We start from the raw sequence: 20,436 nt of genomic DNA, 5'->3' as shown, positions 1-20,436 counted from the left end.
GGAATATTGGCTCTGCCTAAGCACACCTGGACACGTGGTTCTTTAATCAACTCATCCAATGCCAGCCACTTTCAGGGAAAAAAAATGACACACACAGACCGCACCAGGGTTTGAATATCAGGACTCTTAGAAAGATAAAATATTAATATATATTGGCACTGGATGAATTTTTGGGCATGCATTTTGTCTTAGACATTTTAGTTCAGTGAATGATGTGCTATCCCTGTGGCAGACCCTGCCCTCGTTAAACCTAATAATAGTGAAAAAAAAATTAAAGATTTGAAGCAAGAAAACAAATCTTATTTTTTAAAGTTAAAGGGTGATACACCAGGATGTGAAAAAATTGAAAACAAAGAACTGCAGGAAAAATATTTGAGCACTAAATTGCTACACCTTGCATTCATCCCCTCTCATCCCTTAACCTTTGAATCATAGAACAGTTTTGAGTGCAAAGTCTTATGCAGCGCCAGTTTTGGGCTTGACCAGCACTGAAGATTAGGTTGCAGTGATCGGTTGTTTAAAGAAAGGGAAGTTATAAAAAAAATGTATGTAAAACAAATCTGAAGATATAGCACCACAGCAAAATTGATCAAGACTTTTAATATTTCTTTTTTTCATGACGTACACAGAAAAAAAAATCCCAAAGAAACAACAATCTGATTCAGAATGAGCTTTTTTTTTTTTGGTTCAACAAGATATTCCCACAAACAGGTAACAGAGCCAAATGTGAATCAATCGATATAAAAGGTGATAGATGCTCACACCTTGCAGGGCTGATGACAAGGGCATCAGTGTAGTGCGGGGGGCATTTATTCTTCGGGGCGGGAACCTGAGCGCTGTCCTTGCAAGCCATACAACATGGACATTGATTACTTCAGTTACAAACAGCATTATTTACACTTAAACCTCTCTCAGCCCTTCTCTCAGGTGGCCACATTGTTTTGCCCTAATGCAAACACACATACACTACCAACAAAAAAAATCAAGAATGGAATGACCATGATAGAGCTCAGAAGGCTGTTTTAGCCCATAGAAAGTCTTGATGAGTGCCGAAATGAAAGAAACTTCAACAGACACATACTAGTGATGAAGCCAAGACCGCCTGTTTGCCGCTCACACATGCATACAATCATACAAAAAAAATTGCGAGGGGGAGGGGGGGGGGGGGGGGCACTCTAAATAAATAAGTAGAGTGCAATGTGAATGCAGAGACCATCCGAGGTAGCATTCAGTCCGCTCTCTCCTCTTAAGATAACGACGGGCTGTTCATGTACTGATGAAAGCAGGATCTGAACATTTGGGTCGTTTTAAGAGCTAATGATTCATACAAACTACATTAGGTTGAAAAGAAATCTAAAGGAGCAATAAGTGATAAAAAGCAAAAAAGAGCTGGTATATAAGACAGACAGTTTGCGGGCAAGCAGTGTGTCCTGCACTGCATGACAGTGTCACATGGTCCACGGGAAGAAGAAGCAGATGGCGGCACCTGACCCGTCATTGTTTGCTTTTTTTCTCCCCCCATCTCTCAGTTCTTCAGCACTGCTTCGTAACTCTGGAAAACGCATTGGGAAACCTCAGGGGCTCTGCATCTCAGCGACACCTGAGAAAGAACACAAGCAGTATTTGAGCACATAGCAAACGGGCCAAAACTTCACTGCACTTATATTGCTGATTTATTTCATCACAACTTTTTAGGGGAGGGATTTTGTTTGGATTTGGTGCCAACAGACGTCTGCACACACCAGTTTCAAATCTAGACTTTGGGGGCATGAAAAAATGGAAAGAAGATAAATCATTTAAAAAAATTATTCCACTATTTACATGACCTGTAGAACTTAATGGAAAAGACCACTGTTACATATTCAAGAGTTGAGGAAAATGAAGGAAAATTAGTGATGCGGGTGTAGAATATTATTGGTTTTAAAACTGAAAAAAAAAAAAGCAAAAATCCTTCAACCTGTATTCAATTGAATGTTTGTAATGTATTTAATGTTGAAACTGATTAACTTGCAAACAACTGTTTGATTCCTGTAACACATTCCAAAGAATTTGGAACAGGGGCATGTTCCCCACCTCTCCTTCTGAAAACACCCGATAAACATTCCCATTCCTGTTTGATGTACAATTTTAGTTGCTGAACAGTCCGGGGTCTTCGTGTTGGGATTTTTTTTTTTTTTTTTATTGCAGTGCCTCCCGAGGGATCTAAGGTCACGGGCATTCAATGTTGGCTTTCAGCCTTAGTGCTGATGCGTAAATGGTTCTCCATTCACATTCTCCAAATCTTTTGATGATATTATGGACTGTAGATGATGGAATGCCTACATTCTTTGCAATTAAACATTGTTCTTAAACCATTGGACTTTTTTTTTTTAACGCTGTTGCTCTCAAAGTGATGATCCTCACCCATTCTTTGCTTGTGAAAGACTGAGCCTGTTGGGGATGCTCCCATCATGACATTCACCCGTTTCCAAACAGGTTAGTTTGCCAGTGGAATCATTCATCAACTTTCCTTGTCTTTTGATGCCCCTGTCCCAGCTTATATTAAATATTTGCCCCAAAACAAAGTTTGCCATTTTAAACATCTTGCCTTTGTAGTCTACTCAGTTGAATAGAGGTTGAAGACGATTTACAAATCACTCTGTACTCCGTTTACATTTCCAGGCACATTTTGGTGTTCTTTGTAAAATGATTTTTGTTGTTGTTGTTGGTCTAATGTAAACAAAAGATTTCAACGTGACTACCAATGATTTCCCATTCGCTCCGATTTTTACGGGAGGAGCGGTGCATTATCCGACAAATCTGGGGGGGGGGCAATGTTTTTGGCCACGATCGTAACCGTTCATACAGACAAAATTGTTAATGGCAGTACCTAATCGTCACTGAAATAGCCTGAATCTATGGATCTCCTTTGTTGACTTGATGAATGTGACCAATTAAAAAAAAAAAGTTTGTTAATTGCTCCAAAAGCACGCATGAGGCAGATCTTATCACGATTTACAACACATTACCGCAAGGTGCTTAGAAGGATTTATATTCAAGCCCGTTCTAAGCAAAAGCCACACAATTAAACCATTGGAAGAGGGGAGAAGCGGGAGACAACTGAGCTCACACCATCGGTCACACGGTTGCTATGGGGACAAGAGATAGCAGATGAGAATGTGTCCAAAAGATAAGACGCGCCCCAATTCTGTAACATGTCCAACTGGGCTTCAAGAGCTCCTCCCATTTTATTTCCACGGCATACGTTTACAGGCTTCAATGGTGAGTTTCTAGAGTCACACTCATTCACTCTGAGAAAAACTTGACAAAAAGAAGTGAAGTGCAGAACCGGGACACGATTATAATATGCAAGGGCAAGAAGTAAAGCGTCGTGGGAAAACCGAAGCCAATTAAGTTGCCTATTCTGGGAGAAGGCTGCTTAATTGAAACTATTTCATTTCCGTGTTTAGCTGTTGTAACAATTAGTGTTAACATTTTCTTCCAGAATGCAACATAGGGCAAAAAATACGCAGTGGCAGATTCTAACACACTCTCATCTAAAAATAGCTTCCGCCGACGTGGCTTCAGCGTGCCATGCCAAGGAACAAAGTGCAAGCAGCCAGTAGCGCAGAGGCAAGTGACAGAACAAACAACAAACATGGAGCGCCAGCTTTTCTTTTCATCGCTAATTGGCAATAACCTCAACGTAGCGTCACACAAGTGCCGAGTCTAAACTTAAGACAGGTATTGTAAGTCAAATCATCAAAAAGACATCAATTATTTATATGTGCTTTTACTTAAGGTTGCAAATCAAATTGAAGTAGGGGATATAAATCACTGGCCCATCAAGGAATCAGGTACACCTGCATAAGCTACACATTTTTTAGAAGAGTTGCATCAAACATTCTATCTTTGAAAAATTCCCTGTCAGTAAAATGTCCTGGATGAATGAGGATAGTCACAGGCGTGCCTTTGGAAGAATGGAGGAGTCCTAATTACTCTATAGACCAATTTCATGACCGTGTTTGCAGTAGTATAAAACATGAACTACACAGGATGCAAATCATTTATCCGCCTATTTTCTATAGCCTGTTATCCTCACTAGGGTCGCCGACTTGGAATACAAATCAAACCTTTGGAAATTAATTACACTTTAAAGAAAAGACTTTTTTAACTGTATATTCATACTTAAGTCATTGACAATATGAAAACATAGTGATGGAAATATTTGGTCAAGAAAGAAATGATCAAAACAAGATTCAGAGTCTTCAAATTAGACACCCAAATAACAGTTTTCACATCTTGGTATTTTCTCAGTTAGATTAATGAAGTTGATGATGCTTTATGACCTGAAAGGACTTTCAGTATACAGATGTGCATTAACACGAGTTAAAAATCTCTCGAGGTTTGACACGATACTGCATGCACACACCACTGCAAAATGCATTTCAAAAACATATTGCTGCAATTTTTGAGACAACAACATTACATTGTGTATTATCAGATTGTGCTCAACACACCACATTTGTCACAGGGGTGTAAAACTGTTTCAAACTACTCTTATTGAAAAAGAAAAACAAGGTGTCAAACAGGGTAGTCTGGCCAGGAGAAAACAAAAAACGATAATAGAAGTAGCAGCAGCTACAGAGGCGACCCGGAGGTCACACCAAGGTTGTCATACAGGACCCATCACCCAGAAGCCAAACACCATCTAGCAAGGCTGAGACAAGCTCAGACATGCACCGTGACTAAACAAGGATGCAGTGACATAAATACAGCCAGAAGCACTCACTCAGTCAGACTAATACTGTGATCATCGCCTGCCTCTTCCCTCCTTCTCCCTCATTATTGAAAATAACTATGATGTCTTCTATGAATATCCATTGTTTTCTGAAACGAAACGTGCAAGTGTCTATATTATAATTACGTTCTCGTCAATAGAAATGCTTCATTGACTCTCCGGTTCATCCCCACTTCGACTTATTAACTAGATAGGAAGGTTAGACGAGATTGCTGAAGTTGTCTTAAGAGCTTACGTTTCGAGTGCGGAACCTCTGTTTTCCAGTCAAATTGGCTTGGTAACGGACATATTGGGCAAATTAATTATGAGTTATTGACAAAAATACATTGTCTTTGAATGGTCATGCCATGACATTTCCATTGGATTCGAGTCTAGACTTTGAATACTCCAAAACCATCAGTTTTTTTTGAGCAATTCAGAACTTGACTTGCTGATCCATCAATCACATGAAGCCATCGAGGGTCTAGGTGTAGTAAAGCAGCCCCGGACCATCGCACTGCCACTAGCAAGTTTGACTGTCGGTATGTTGTTATTTTCCCTCAAATGCTGTGCTACATGTATGTATGCATGGCATACCTTCCAAAAAGTTTGAACTTTGGCTTGTCAAGCCATAGAACACTCTCTAGAAAACTCTTGAGACATCATTCAGATGTTTTGCAGAAGTTGGATGAGCCTTAACGCGTTTGCCGTCAATGTTCTTTTTTACTTTTACTGAGGTGCGGGAGTCCTTTTGACACTACCCCGAATTCCTTTGTGACACTTCTGGATGATTCATCAACTGTGACCTAGGGTAGCTTCTGTATGTTGGTCGTTTCTGGCAAAATTCACCAGTGGTTCCATGTTTTGTCAATTAGTGGATAGTGGCTCTCACCATGATTCACTGGAGTCCTTAAGCTTCATGACCAGCTACGTAATCATTTCCAGACTGATAGATGCCAAATATTTTATTTTTCATTTGGTCTTGATTTTCTTTGAATCGTGGCATTTTTTCCACCTTCTGCCTAACTTCATTTTGACAGAGTGATTAAGTCATTACTTGAATGAACAGATCTGGAGGTAATCAGGCTTGGGTGTGATAAGTGAAAATGAACTGAAAAAATGTGATTAGCCATAATATATTAGTCATTTGACAAGGTTGAGCAAGTCCTTCTTCACATAAGGGCATGGTAGCTTTGAAAAGTCCCAACCTTTTTAAATCAAATAATTGAAAAACTGCATTTTTGTTGACATTTGTTTGATGATCCCACACTTTTAAAGTGTAAAAACTGCAAAAAGTCATTGAAAAGAGGGAAAATATATTTTTATGCACCTGTTAGTCATAAAAAACCCCAACAGGAATTGATTTTCTATACCTAAAAGAGGTCAGTCTTTTTTCTTTCTTTTTTTGGGGGGGGGTGCTAATTCTCTGGGTGCAATAAAGGTTGCTAGTAATAATGGTTATCGTACCGCTTTATGATTAATCTAATGTTGGTTGCATACCTTACGATTGGTTGAGAAGATGTAAATGATGATATTAAGGAAATACCTAATTTTAGAGGGCATACCTTTTGGGTTTTAGTCAGAAAATATTCAGAAACCCTGAAGGAACTCACTGTATAGTTGGGGTTTCCCGCCTGGGCCCTGAGCTCCGCAAGCACCCAAATTCCATTGGTGAGTTTCATGGACTGGTACAACATGTCCTGACCCTCCACGGTTCGCTTTGCTATGGTGAAGATGTTGCTTCCTTGCAGTTTGCTGGAGGCCGCATCTTTGTGAACAAAATGAGTCATTTGAGCAACAATATAAGCGCATGTCAAAACTTCCAAATGTAATCAATAATTCATTAATAAAAGGTCCTCCACAGGGTTTGACTTGCTGATGTGATGCACTAGCCTGTGAAAGACTCCTTTCTTATGATTAAGTTGTCATTAGCATTTCTTCTCAGCTCTTCCGTTGTTCCGCTTGTGTAAAATCAAATTATTCACACAAATAGGGAGTGAGGCTTATGAATTGTCATTAAATACAATAGGCTTTGAATTAATACAAATGAATTTTATATTTGTCAAGCTGTATGATCTGTGAGGCCGCTCTACCTGAATTAAGGTGGCAGTCGTTGAGCTGGAACTTGGACTCATTTTCATTGGGAATGTCTTTCCATGTGGCGAGGAACACCTGTCGCTCTGCACAAGAAAAAGACAAACATAAGGCAAGTTTACAGGTTTTGCGCCGCATACGGTAACAGTAAACAAACATGACGGGAGATACTGTTATAACCATATCACATCCAAGGATGGGAAAAAAAAAGCATACATAAAAGACAAAGTATAAATAAACCTCCACATCACATCTAATCACCACTTCAGCAATAAGACCCTCATGACAGATGCTGGCCTTAGTGAAATGAGAGCGAGAGATTTGAGGGCACTGAGTGAAGTGCTGGAGCAAAAACACTCACCCATCTTCCCGTCCTCTACAAAGAGCATGCTGATGGGGTACTGGCAGCTGAAGTAGAAGACGTCAATGTTGTTCTTAACAGCCACCTAGGAGACAGGCGGTGTTCAAGTGGGAATGGAAGCAAGATAGAAAGAGGAAGCGATTCAAAAAATAATTGCAGTTTTCAAATGTTGGATAAAATATCTTTCTGTCATTTATCCCTTGTCACATTAGCACAAATTTTGTTCACGAGAGCGGATGAATTCTCCAGCTTCAACATCTGGTCCACTTGAACATTCAAATATTTGTCTTATTACAGGTATATTATTGTTCATTTTTTGACTAACCCAGCTCTACCATTAACTACTGCCTCAATAATATATAAAAACTTTTAAGTAAAGTCAAAATATTAAAAACCTACATTTTAATGATGTTCTGTCTGAGTCAGAGGGCTGAAGAAGCCAAACACTTTCAACACCAAGCAACACGATCAAATGTTGCGCAACTAGTTTCTAATGAATCCCTGACTGTCTGCAACTACTCTTGCTGTGATTAGAAATTTGAATTGCAGGTAAATGGCGCCGCAACGTTGCAGATTTAACGGCCAATCAAAATTACTGTCGTATGACGTCATCTTTCACAAGAACCATGACACTTTCAAGAATGAAGCAAGATCGAGCAAGCCACAGTTACAGCTGTACCAATAAAGTTATGTATATGAAGCATGAATATGTTGTGTTTTACAATATTGCTTAATGGTATATTTATAATTTCATATGTAACTGTGGCTCAAAAAGTGAAGCGTGGGGAGTGGGCAAAACGCACAAGTTCCAGTCAAAAAATAGTGTACAAATTCATTTAAGGAATGGCCAAGTGCTACTACCAGCCAACTCGCTTCTTCCATGACAATGAGGCCAAGTTTGTTGTTTTAAAAAAAACCAAAAAAAACATATATATTATTATTCCACATTATCAGTGGAACTTAAAAAGCAGGTTTGATTAATGACCTGTTGCCCAATGCACAGCTATTGCCTGTTCCAAGGGATATGTTTTCTTTTTTAATGGATGGGCTGTGCAGGAAAGGAATCCGACGCAAAACAAGTCATGTGAGTGACTTGCTGTGGCGACTACAGATGGGATGAATATGTAATCACAAACAATGTTCATTACAGCTGCATTCAATCAGTTGCTTTGTGAGCGGCAGGCCTAAAACTTCCACATTCCTTATTGCAAACTTCATTTTGAGCTACTGATGCTCTATCAAATATTCTATCAGTGCGTAATAGTTTAGAGAAGTCGTTTAGTGTCTGCTACAGTATTTGGAATCTTGATAAATCAGGGCCAATTTTTTAACAAGGTTTTATTGTCAGCTGCGAAAGACAAACTCATTAATGTATACAAAACAATTGAACTTGATATTTAATGGATGCTACACTATTGTAAAGCTCCAGCTGTTACCATAAGTTGCTACTGGCGGCACCCATGGTTGCTGTGGTACTTAGCTCTTCAAATTCCCAATTTCGTTGAACACATGTACAATGACAATAAAGGCATTCTATTCTATTCTATCTACATGAATAATAGGAACATTTTTAACCCGCCGTCAGGGAGACAAAATAGAAGTGCTGATGAATGATGAAGTTAATGAAGCAATTTTGCTATCTTAGCTAAACTGATCACTTGGGGATAGGGCACCCCACTCAACACAGCAGGTGACTGTGATTAATTATAAATTGCCTGCAGTCAGAATGCTTCTGTCCAAAGCCACTTAAACATGTATCTTTAATTTGCACATTTGTCATAAAAGTTAGTCAGTGTGGAGGCTAAAAGCAATCACACGTCAGTAGTTTGAAGAATATTCCAAATAATGTTCTTGGACAATACCTTCCATCAACACCAAAAAAAATGACAAAAGCTTCTAAAAAATATCTGAGAGGATGTCAAGCTGGAAAGGTGCCCATCAAAGCAGAGTAGAGTAGAAAGCTGGCAAAGAGCGAAGAGAAACAAAGGAGCTACATGCCGCAAGACCACTAATGAGTCTCCCCCACCTCTAGAAGCTCTTATCTTCTTTCTACAGCTGCAACATCTGTCATTCTCCATGATACAAACGACTGAATGGGCTATTGTCTACGGTTTAATGTTTTTACTAAAACAAATCTTTAAGCTGCATTTTTAAACAGCTAATAAGACCAAGAACAAGATAACATATGAGAACAATTATGAATTAAGATACAAACAATAATTTGTAAATACCTCAACCACCATTTTTTTCTTTTCATTACCTGCAAGTTATTGAGCGGCTCCATTTTCATGACAGGTCCTACAGTGTTGAGAGGAAGGACCACTTCAATACTCTGGTTGGGGCTAACTGGAGTAAGAACTTGGAGAGGTCCAGCAGGAGCCAGACCAAAACTAAAGCCCAAGAGAGGCAAAGGAGTGTAAATGACACAAACATGTCTATTCACTCATACGAAACTAGCAAAGTGTTACCTATTTCTGTTGAATTGAATAGCAAAATCAGTCATGACACTCATTGCTTTATTTGTGAGGGTCATCTCCATTTGAACAACCCCAGCTCGACGACCAAATGTGCCTGAAATCTCCAGACCCTTAGCTTTCATCGCTGGAAGCCAAAGCTACAATAAGAACATAATGTTTATCAATCAGAAGCCCAACTGTGTTCCAAAGTCATTCAACGGCGCATGTTCTTTAAACTCACGGTTTTAGGAGGTACATAGGCTCCCATTTGCATACCAACTCCCCCGCCAAGGTCAAATAGGTCATCGAGACCCCCACTCACAGGGCCGGAAAAAGCAGGCGGTCCAGCAGCGGGGGGTGCACCAAAGCCAGCTGTCATCTGCAGTTCACGAAGCAAAAATTAATTAATTGGTGTAAAGCAGCTCAAAGGTTGAGGTGAAATACAGCCAACTTACAGCAGGACTTCCCCCAAGATCTCCGCCAAGCTGCAAGTCAAACAAAAAGTTAGGTTATTGATTTGTGTATGATGAAGTCATAATGTGCAAATGTGAGGAGGTTGGATGATGAGTGAGCAGCTGCAAGCATGGGAACTAAGTGGGGCATATATAACCATTTACTGGGCATACAACTACAACTGAGTATGCGATTCTCACTAATGGTGGGGAACACGGTGTATTAACGGTGACATCAAATCATGACAATGATAAATTATTGTGTGTAGGAAGTGGGGTGTCACTTTAACAGTACACACAGGTAACATTTACTAATAAAGGAAAAAATATATCAAGAGTGTAAAAACTAACGAAGAGACGGATCAGATGGACTGGTAAAATAATCTAGAGGTCACCGTGGTACATCAGGGGACAAGAGTGCATTCTAGTCTCTCGCCAGTGAGGTCCTCGACCAACCTCAGTGGGGCTGAAATCTGGGGGCGATGGGGACTGATGGGGGGGCTGTGGTGACTGAGGAGTGTCCGCCCCCAGGGGAACGGGTGGCTGATTGAAAGATGAAACAGATTGAAGAGCCCACGGGTAAAATAAGAGATAGAGATTGTAGTCCAACGTTATAGCTCCGTAATATGTAAAAGGTGATAAATGAAGTTATGCATGAGAACAAAATTAGTGGTGGAATTAACTCGAACGCTTAAAATTGTTTCAAAATATTCCCTCCCCAAGTGTCTTTACCGGCCCAGACTCATCCCCCATCTGCAGGTGCAGCAGTGAGCAAGGGAGGAAAAAAGATACCATCGTGAAAAAAAAAAAAAAAAAACATGCAGTAGCTTGAAAACCAACTAAAAGCAACAATAGCACAGGAAGTAGAACATAATCATTTGCATAATTAGAAGGAGATGTTGAAAGGCTTTACCAGGCTGTCAAGTCCTCCTCCAAGAAGGTCCATCGCTCCCATTTGCATGCCAGAGGAGGGTGGAGGTGGTCCAGTTGTGCTTGTAGGTGTCAAGTCCAGATTGAGCAGATCTCCCAGAAGGTCCTGGGATGGGATAACAGCAGGGGGAGGCTCAGAAGCAACAGGAGCAGAGCCTGTATCTGGGCTCTCCACACTTTCCCCTCTAGCAAAAAGAGAGGAAGAAAAGACAAATTTCATCCACATGGAAGACTTGGAATTAATACATTTATTCTCGTAATCAGTAAAGTCATATTAGGATAAAAAGTGATGCCTAGAAGAGTGATGCCTATAGAAAGTAATGAGGAAAGACACTCTTTGCTTTTAAATCGTGTGTGTGTGGTTAATCTAAAGAAGTGGTCCCCAACCACCTGTCCGTGTCCCGGTACCGGTCCGTGGATCAACTAGTACCTGGCCGCGTGGGCTGTACCCAAAATAATGTTTTGAAACTGATTTAGTTTAGCAGTTCATTCATCTGTGCTTTTTTTTGGCTTGATCATTGTTTTTTGGAGCTGCCTCTGACGGCTGTTGATATTACATTTTGTAGTGAGAAAGACTGTGTGGTTTTGAGAGCAGTATGACTGTGTTGCACATGTTGTTTTGTCTCTTTGAAATATGGCCCATGACTGGCTCTAAGTTATATGTTCTTTGTAGGAATGTTGATGTATGATAATACAGTGGTACCTCGGTACTCGACCGCCTCTATACTCGACCAAATCGGTGCTCGACCAAAAAATTCAAGTAGGTAATGCATCGGACCTCAAACAGATTTTCGGTTCTCGACTAGCCGAGCCGAGCCGACCCGAACGCGCTCCTCGGCCCTTCTCGGCCAGCGGGTAAGCGCCAGTTCAACTCAGACCGCCAGCGGAGTAAGACGTTTGTTCGAGTATTTCTTCCCGGATTTAAACTTTTTCGTGTTGCTCTAGCCCTTAATAATGGGTCCAAAGAAAGACAGTGATAAGGGGAAGGCAAAGAGGAAAACAATGAGGACCACTATTGAACCGAAGAAGGACATTATAGCAAAATATGAACGTGGTGTACGAGTGTCCGACCTCGCGTCGCAGTTAGCTAGCGTCATCATGGAAGGAGTAACTCCCTCCCGTCCTCTCCACATCCATTCCTGTATGCCATCAACCACTCTCCAAAACGTAAGTAAATTATACAAAATGGTTTATAATGCTTTATTTATCTTTATCTTTATCATGTACTGCTTGTGCACATTTACTTGTGCACACATACTTTCCATTATTTCTTATGGGAAAATTGGTTTCGGTGTTCGAACAAATCGGTGCTCGACCACCACCACAGAACGGATTATGGTCGAGTACCGAGGTACCACTGTATGCCCAAAATTAGCTTGTTTGTGAAGCCAACAACTTGTGACTGTGGATAACATGCCAGCTAATATTAGTTCTTGTCTTCATCATGTTATATAGTGCTGCCCTGTATTGTTTAGATCATTTGCATTTTTGCTTATGCCAGGTATTAATCTTGAAATTAATTTTATGATTGACTAAATGTGTTTTGCGAACATTTTTGTACAAATACAGTTTGTCATTAAGAACACATTCATTTGATAGTTTTTTTTTTATTTACTTTACTTTTCTATTTTTTTTTTTAATTTACAACCATTTAATGTATTCCTTTTTATCCAAAACGGTCTAAATCTTATACACTGTCCCTTAAAAGCTCAGAGGGCAATCTGGATTTATTTTTTCCCTCATATAGTTGTGGAAGATGAGCTAATGTTTTATTGATTACAAACCTATAGGAATTAAAACTATGATTCATCAGTTTCCGAGAATTTCAAGCACCCAGAATAACGGAATGCACTTGAGATTTGTTTGGCCTGCAAAGCAATGCTTAAACCAGTAAAGTGACTCACGATCCAGCACTGCCGGGAAGTCTCTTGTGCTGAACACCACGGCTGCCCTCCACAAAAGCGCTGGGTGGCTTGTGATAGACAGAGGCCAGGGTACCAATGTGGCATATGAGCTCCTCCAGCAGCGTGGGTTCAATCAAGTCTGTCTCCTCAGAGATCAAAGGCTTCTCGGCCAAGACCACCTCCTTGGCAGCCACGGGATCAGTGGAGAGAAGACGCCAGTAAATGTAGCCACGATCCCTAAGATCTGGATTGTCCGAGTCCTGGAAATAGACACATCATTAATGCCAAAACGTCCATTCATTTAAGAGCAGTGGCATAAATAACTGGCTTGAAAGTGGTTTACTCTTACTTGAGTTGCCAGACTGAGGACCTGCTGCACTAACTCTTGGGTCTCTGTCGGCTTCTTGAGGAACAACTTAACAATAGCTGTTAAAAGCTGCAACTGCACCTGAAGCGCAGAATGAAAAGAAGCATAACATTTTAAAACCTCTCCAACAAAATTCCCAGAAACATTTACTTTGCCCAAGGTTAACTGCTACAAGAAATTATTCCTAATTGTTCAATATTATTTATTCACCCAGACTGCATCACAAAAAAAAATCACTTTTCTGCTTGTTTCTCATAAAGGCCAAACTATACTATCCAGCTAGATTTTACAGTGTGCATTTAAAGCAATCAAACCAAATTTACCAACCGTGACAGTAAGCCCCAGTTGAATATTGACATTAAAATGGTCATTCAGCTTGCATTCCCCTAAACCCACCTGAGTGCTTTCATCATGGAAACCCTCCAAAAAGCTCTCTAGTAGTTCATCAGCGTTGTCGATGCGCTCAGCATATTCCCCCACGATCCAAATCATGGCTGCACGAGCTTCCGGCTCATCCAGTGAGTCCAGGTTTTCACATAAAGTGCCAATCACACTCTCATACCTGCAGATGTCATGAGATGCACTCATATTGTAAAAAATACTTCAGAAAATATACAGTATGCCCCCCCCCCCCCCCCCCCCCCCATTCAAAAATATTTGATGATGAAACATAGAAGACCATCAGAACAACGAGGTAATATTACTTTGTTTTTTCACAGAGGATAAAGAACAGCGGGTATTGTGGTATGCTGTCAGCATTTTCAATGACTGCAATATTATTTGTTTAGTTTGCTCATCTATAGCATTTCCAAGCACTGGATTTCTCCGAGTACAAGTCGAGTTTTTTACCTCTCATTTTCAACCCCCGTGTTAGGCGGGTCGACTTATAATCGCATAACTCAAAACGGCTACTAAAAATGTCCCAATACTTATGACCTTGCCTGTATGTGTTTTGGTTGAATAAGCATACCTGTCAGTGCTTAATGTTTTGTGTTAACAGTTAAGTTCAACTGGAACAAGAATAGTTTACTATCTACTGCCTGTTGCGAGGTTTGCTGCCACCATGTGGCACTAATAACTGAAACTTTAGAAGACATTTAAATTTCATGGACTCATAGAGGGAAGTGACTGCTTCTCAGTGCTCATTCTGTCAAATTGAAGCCCTTTTCTGTGGCCTAAAAACACCCAATACAGAATAGATTTGTTGTTTGTCCATGGCTTAAAGACAACAAATACAGTATAAAATTATTGCAAATACTGATAAAATGGCGTGAAAATGGAAAGGTTTTCAGTCACACTATAGCAGGAAATCTCAATGTTTTTAAGTGTGTTCTTTTAATTTTTTGTAATATAAATATACTGGATGTTTATGTATCCCCGCGGTAAAAAGAAGCAACTGGTTACCATGGGATGCCCATCAAAGTACTTACTTATTAGGGTACTTGCGAAAGATATCCTTGATGACCACAATGGCCTCCTGCACAACGTAGTTGACCTTTGTTTGGATGAGGTCAAGCAGTGTACTGACACAGCGCTCTGCAGATTGCTAATGACAGAAATCAACATTAATCATGACACTCCGTTTGTAATCTACGCAGTATGTCCACTCAGTGTCCACATGAATCATGATGTGATTTGGCCCAATTACCGATAACAGGAACGTGATCAGGATACCCTTCAATTATCATGACTGTCAATTTGACAGCTCTATTAATTTCTGTGTAAATAAATGCCTGAATGTGTTTTGCGTAGTTGGGAAAGCGTCGTCGTAGTTGAGACATTACAAGTGATTCAAAATATTTCCGTTTGGAGCCGCAGAGTCTGAAGATGACTGGTTGCTGGATGACTCAAAAAGCAAGTCCAAGTAAGAGCAATCCCATCACCCAAGCCCCCACCCCCCATAGTATAGATTTGTGAGAAAAAACAACAAACATTACATTTTCTAAATTTTGACATTGAAGGTTTCAACTTGACGACAACAACATGCTGAACTGACACCTGTTTGTAACTTGCAACATTAATGGTGCCTTCACAGATGTGTAGGTTACCTAAGCTATATGAAATAAACTATACCATCCCTGATGCTGGCTTTTGAACTTTGATGTGCAACAATCCACGGCTGGACGGAGTGGCCGGGGAGAGGGAAGTCTGGGTTTCCCCGCGACCCACCTCCAGATAAAGCGGAACATAATGGATAGATGACAAAACTGAATTTGGGATTTGTATTTGTGAACAATATTGTTGTGGCCAGTGAGTGTACATTATATGAAATTGTCTTTTATCTCCATAATAAAAAACCTGAACAAGCCTTTAAAGAGTGTGTTGTACTTGAAACCGTACAATCTATCACATGCACATCACTATGATGACATCTTCCTTTTATTTACTATCTCACCTCTACTTTAATGGCACAGCGTCCAATGGCCCGGACAGCTTTACGGACAAAATCCACATCCACTTCAGTGGCGTATTCCTTCAACTCAGCAAGTACCTACAGCAAGGCAGATTCGTCATCAAGATACCCTTTTGTGTGGACCATCTACATTTCCCACAAAAGGATACAAAAAAGGCTTTTAGTATTGTCTGTTGTATATACCTGGGCAATATTAGCTTGAGATGCCAAGCGGATCATGATGTCCAGTTTCTCCAGTTTGACATAAATTGGGTCATTGTATTTCACAAAGAAAACCTTCATCTCATGTTTCAGGATCTCTGGTCTGAAAGGTAAACATTTGTTATTTTAGTCAGTTAACAATTATGTCACAATTAATTAATTACTGGGGTCATCTCTTTAACTACAAACATGTTACAAAAAGACAACTTTACCGTCTTTGTACGATGAGGTTAATGTTTCGTAGTGCTACATATTGCAACTCGGGCTCAGCAGATAGAAGAGTGACCAGTGGAGGGGCCAGTTTCTTCAGTAGGGTTCCATAGTAGTCAAGATCTTTAGGCAACATCTCCATGAACTTCATGAGAACTTTTACAGCCGATAATACCACGGCAGAGTTTGCATGGGAGAGCCGTGGGGTTACACGCTCGCAGATGCTGGTAAAAGAAGGGAATAACAGATCAAACAAAGTGTCAAAAGTGGAAAGAAATAGGTGCTCATGGTGCAATACTCTCACCTTTGCGACTCACGGTCATCTCGAGGTGTATAATTGGCCAGGCAGTCAAGAATGAAGATCTGCCCCCACTCCGTACACTCATTAAGAGCGGTCAGTAACTTGTTGATGGTTTGAGGGTTTAGGTCCAGAAGATTACTGTTGGGATGAGACTCTGCAATCTCTGATAGTGCTGCCACTGCATTAGCAACCACCTGAACAGGGAGCATTGAAACAGCATCAGTGTTAATCTGTGGCCAATCCCAGACTAACACGTTGGCCTAATGGAATAGTACCATGGGGTTTGAATCAGAGATAAGGTCTTTGAGGGTGTCCAAGAAGCCTTGATCCTCCACCAGCTGTGCATTGATATCATGAAGTTTGGCTACACACACAGCTGCGGTCTTCCTCACATAGGGGTCTTCATCTTTTAAACACTTTCTCAGCGGCTCGCACAGGTACTCCGTGATCTTGTCCACACGGATGCAACCCATTGTGCGAACAGCCAGGGCCCGAATAAGGGGATTTGGGTCTTCACAGTCCTGGATGGTTCATTTATAAAAATAAATAAACAATAATAAGAATTCAAAAATCAATATTTCCTGATATTATGGGATCCAGACGAATGAATGAAACCAGATTAGGGAGACAACGAATGGTTATGTACCTTAACAAAGGTGTTGACAGCCATTATCGCCATGTCTGGTTGACTCTTGGCGTAGTTCATCAGATATAGGTAGACCAGCTTTTTCAGTTCCAGGTTGTCCGTCTGCATGCAGTTCACAACATCTGGAAAGAGGGCACTAGGGGAGCAACAAAAAAATTGGATGAAAGCGCGGAGAAAAGGTCATCCTTAGCGTGATCAGTCAACGGCAGATTACCTGACATCCTTGCCGACGGTCATAGATGCAATCACTTTCTTCACTGCCTCTTTCTTTTTTTCTTTTTTATCACTGTTCAACTCAGCCTTGAGCTCAAAGATTTCACCTGCAGAAATGTCATGTAATCATTTGAAAGCACAAAATCGTATCAAAACACATATTAAAAACCCATAATCACTGACAAATAACAACACTAACAACAATGGTCATTTGAGATACATGTGCAGAACCTAATGGTGTCAAATCTAATAAAATGTCAACCAGGGTTGAAATGTGACCTGCTGGCACAGGTAAAGAAAATCAGAACAAATTATGTTCAAAATTCCAAATCATTTTAGTCTAATTTTCATTGAAAAAATGATTCACCTAAAACCAAAATATAAGATCTAGTTTTTTTTTTGTTTGTTTGTTTTTAAGAAGGTAATCATTTGCAGAGGACAACAAAAATGATCGTCAATCTAATGCAGCCAGACCTTTTTTGGTGGTGGTGAAGTACTTTGAGTCTGTCATCTTGGAACCAAACTGTCGATTCTCCTGGAAAAAAAAAGAACCTCTATCTTTCAGTGAGGATACGCCACAATAGCAAAAGGAAAAATCAAAAGTGCAAGCGCAGGGAAATTAAAGGACTTCCTGGCTTCTGGAAGATCACAACGCCAATAAAATGAGGACACAATAGATTTTGCTGAAGAAGGGAAATATTTTCAAGTTGGGTAAACAATCTTTTCAACTACCATACTAGTGACTATCCAGAATGAGACCTACCATTGCACATTTTAAGTTGGCTAGAGACGGTCAATAAAAAAATAAAAGTTTTCATTTCTTTTTGAAGTCAAAATGAAGACAATATGCAGATGTCAATGACACTTGGCTAGATCAGATTATCAACAAGCTATGTGTTTTGGAACACTAATAAAGTAATATCTCGTCTGTCGTGGGTTTCATTCTAAGACAACTATTGTTATCCGTACAGTACACACATACATATGCATATATTAAAGGGCCATAAATGATCAGAACTGTCAATTCACTCTTTGAATACAGAGTGACAATCTTCTTCAAAATAATTGCCATTATCAACAGTTGCATGCCCAAGAACGAAAGAATGCAAATTGTTGAGTCCAGGTGGTGACCAAAACATGTGTCGATCTGCAGTTTTGCCGGATACTTTGCTGTGTAACGGTATCTGCAAATAATAATATGCAGGTGTTTGGGTGAGAGGAGTAACTTGTAATTTTGCTCGTGCCAGCAGTCATCGTCGAGAGGCTGCTGGCCTCAAGTTGACCAAATACGATACCGACAAGCTACTTGCTAATTCAAACAGCGACTAATGACAGACGCCACTTCGAACCGATGCCAAACTACCGTTCTACGTTTTCGAGAATTTTAAACTTAGTGCTATGTGTCCCTGCCGTGAAATGACGCTGTCAATTTAGCCAGATATGGCACTCAAAGGTTCTGTAGCATCGAGCTAAAGCGATAGCATAGCAGGCTTGACGGTTGATAATCCAGCAAGGAGCGGACTTCAAACGAGAGCAATTTCAGACGACGCGTTTCTTAGAACCTAGGCTCCATGTTGTTCAGGTAGTCGCAGTCTCTTGCCAACTACTTACGCAAAGTTGGTTGGCCCATTCCTGCATGTTCGCAGTCCGATGAATGAAAGCGTTGCTAATTGCTAACGTTAGCTGCTGCTAGTGCAGTACGGCTGTCAGTGTCAGCTAGCCACTTCTTCAGCGAGCCCAGCCGAGACATGACCTTCTAAGCACAAAGCTTAAAGAAGCTTTAGCTGGGATAGTTAAGCTCTTAATCTTTTGGCCTATTTTAAAACTTACACGGCGAATTAGTGCACACTTTGGATTGAGGAATCACATCGTAAACACAATGAGTTTTGGAGAGACATTTACCTTGACAGGGTAGAAAGAGCTGTGTGCTGGTAATGATGATGATGTTTGCCTTCGTCTCCTCCCACTAGGTACACTTCCGTCTTCCACAAAAAATAACGTTTGCGAAAAAAAAAGAGAAAAAGGTCATCCAGACGATTACGGAGCCAGGGTTTGGGAACAACGTTGCGATCATCCAGCTACTTTATGGCGCGATGTCTCGTTGGAAAATATATCTTTTAAAGTAAAATATATAAACACTGCATATATTTTTAGTGTGCCTTTTTGGATGAAAAGGTTGATTTCTTAAAAAAAAAAAAAAAAAAAAAAATTATATATATATATATATATATATATATATATATATATATATATATATATATATATATATATATATATATATATTGCCCAAATCGCGCTTGTCAGGCCGACCATAAATAAGATTATCTATAAAAAGTGTATACTTAAAACGGTATCCCTTTTCGCATTGACAAAAAGAAAAAGCAAAATAAACCAACTTTCAACAACTGTTAACTATTTTTTATTGCATTTATACAGGTTTTGTTGAAGAAGAAAAAAGTGCACCAACGTGTCTGAGAAAAGATGCCAATCCTTGTTTTACCACAATTACACTTCACATGTCAAAAAGTAATCCTTTTCTCTGGGTCCATGCAGGGCATCGCTTCAATCATCGGCCTGTCAGTCGATGCCCACTGCGCATTAAAAACTGCCGTTATCCTATCAAAAACTGTGTTTCAAATAGCTTAACCTATGCAGTCCACCATCCAACCTCTCAATTTAACAGCTTGAAGAAACATTTTCCGTGACAGGTACATGAAACAAATGTCACATTTGACTACATGTCATCTGTCACATACACTACAAGTAAAAAGCAAAGTTTTGCTGACCTTCATTGACTAGATAATGTCTTGGGGGAGTATTTAAAAAAAAACAAACTACCTTGCATAGTATGGTTGAGCCAGTTAAGATAGAGTGTGTCACCTTGCCATGTGATTGGTTACTTGAATAGAAAGGCATCCCAGAACGCTTTGCTCAACTATGCGCAACCAATTTACAAATTCAAATTATATTTGAAGAGCAAAATAACACAAAAATCTCTCAATACTTAATTCTAACCATCACTTGTTTCTTCAGCTCTGCACAATGAAAGTGCTGAGCAAGATTGTGTACACTGTACACAGTATGTATCTCAGTTCATAAAACCATCACTCAGAAACATCAACATTGACA

The 20,436-nt window shown here is 40.0% G+C and overlaps 1 protein-coding gene across 5 annotated transcripts; it reads right to left on the bottom strand.

The window, feature by feature from the left end:
• Positions 1-584: 584 nt before the first annotated feature.
• Positions 585-19,281, bottom strand: ap1b1 (adaptor related protein complex 1 subunit beta 1). Of its 5 annotated transcripts, none has more exons than XM_088423284.1 (24): positions 19,210-19,281; positions 17,782-17,842; positions 17,309-17,414; positions 17,095-17,230; positions 16,724-16,969; positions 16,452-16,642; positions 16,150-16,371; positions 15,920-16,040; positions 15,719-15,814; positions 14,754-14,869; positions 13,720-13,885; positions 13,306-13,404; positions 12,957-13,216; positions 11,036-11,237; positions 10,855-10,875; positions 10,579-10,665; positions 10,126-10,155; positions 9,912-10,049; positions 9,683-9,828; positions 9,475-9,604; positions 7,215-7,299; positions 6,853-6,939; positions 6,373-6,527; positions 585-1,600 (listed from the first exon to the last, which is right to left on the bottom strand). In XM_088423284.1, exons 2-24 carry the CDS (start codon positions 17,816-17,818, stop codon positions 1,526-1,528), a joined length of 2,952 nt encoding a protein of 983 aa, XP_088279410.1. In that variant the 5' UTR covers positions 17,819-17,842; positions 19,210-19,281; the 3' UTR covers positions 585-1,525. The 5 variants fall into 5 exon arrangements, with proteins under 5 accessions (XP_088279410.1, XP_088279394.1, XP_088279419.1 ...); XM_088423268.1 differs by lacking the exon at positions 19,210-19,281 and adding an exon at positions 18,919-19,064; XM_088423293.1 differs by lacking the exons at positions 10,579-10,665; positions 19,210-19,281 and adding an exon at positions 18,919-19,064.
• Positions 19,282-20,436: the final 1,155 nt, after the last annotated feature.

The sequence above is a fragment of the Hippichthys cyanospilos genome, chromosome 1 (genome assembly GCF_059441005.1).
Source record: "Hippichthys cyanospilos isolate Australia breed blue-spotted pipefish chromosome 1, RoL_Hcya_1.0, whole genome shotgun sequence".
NCBI lineage: Eukaryota > Metazoa > Chordata > Actinopteri > Syngnathiformes > Syngnathidae > Hippichthys > Hippichthys cyanospilos.
Note: the sequence above shows the minus strand (reverse complement) of the source record. Positions and strands in the feature narration are given on the sequence as shown.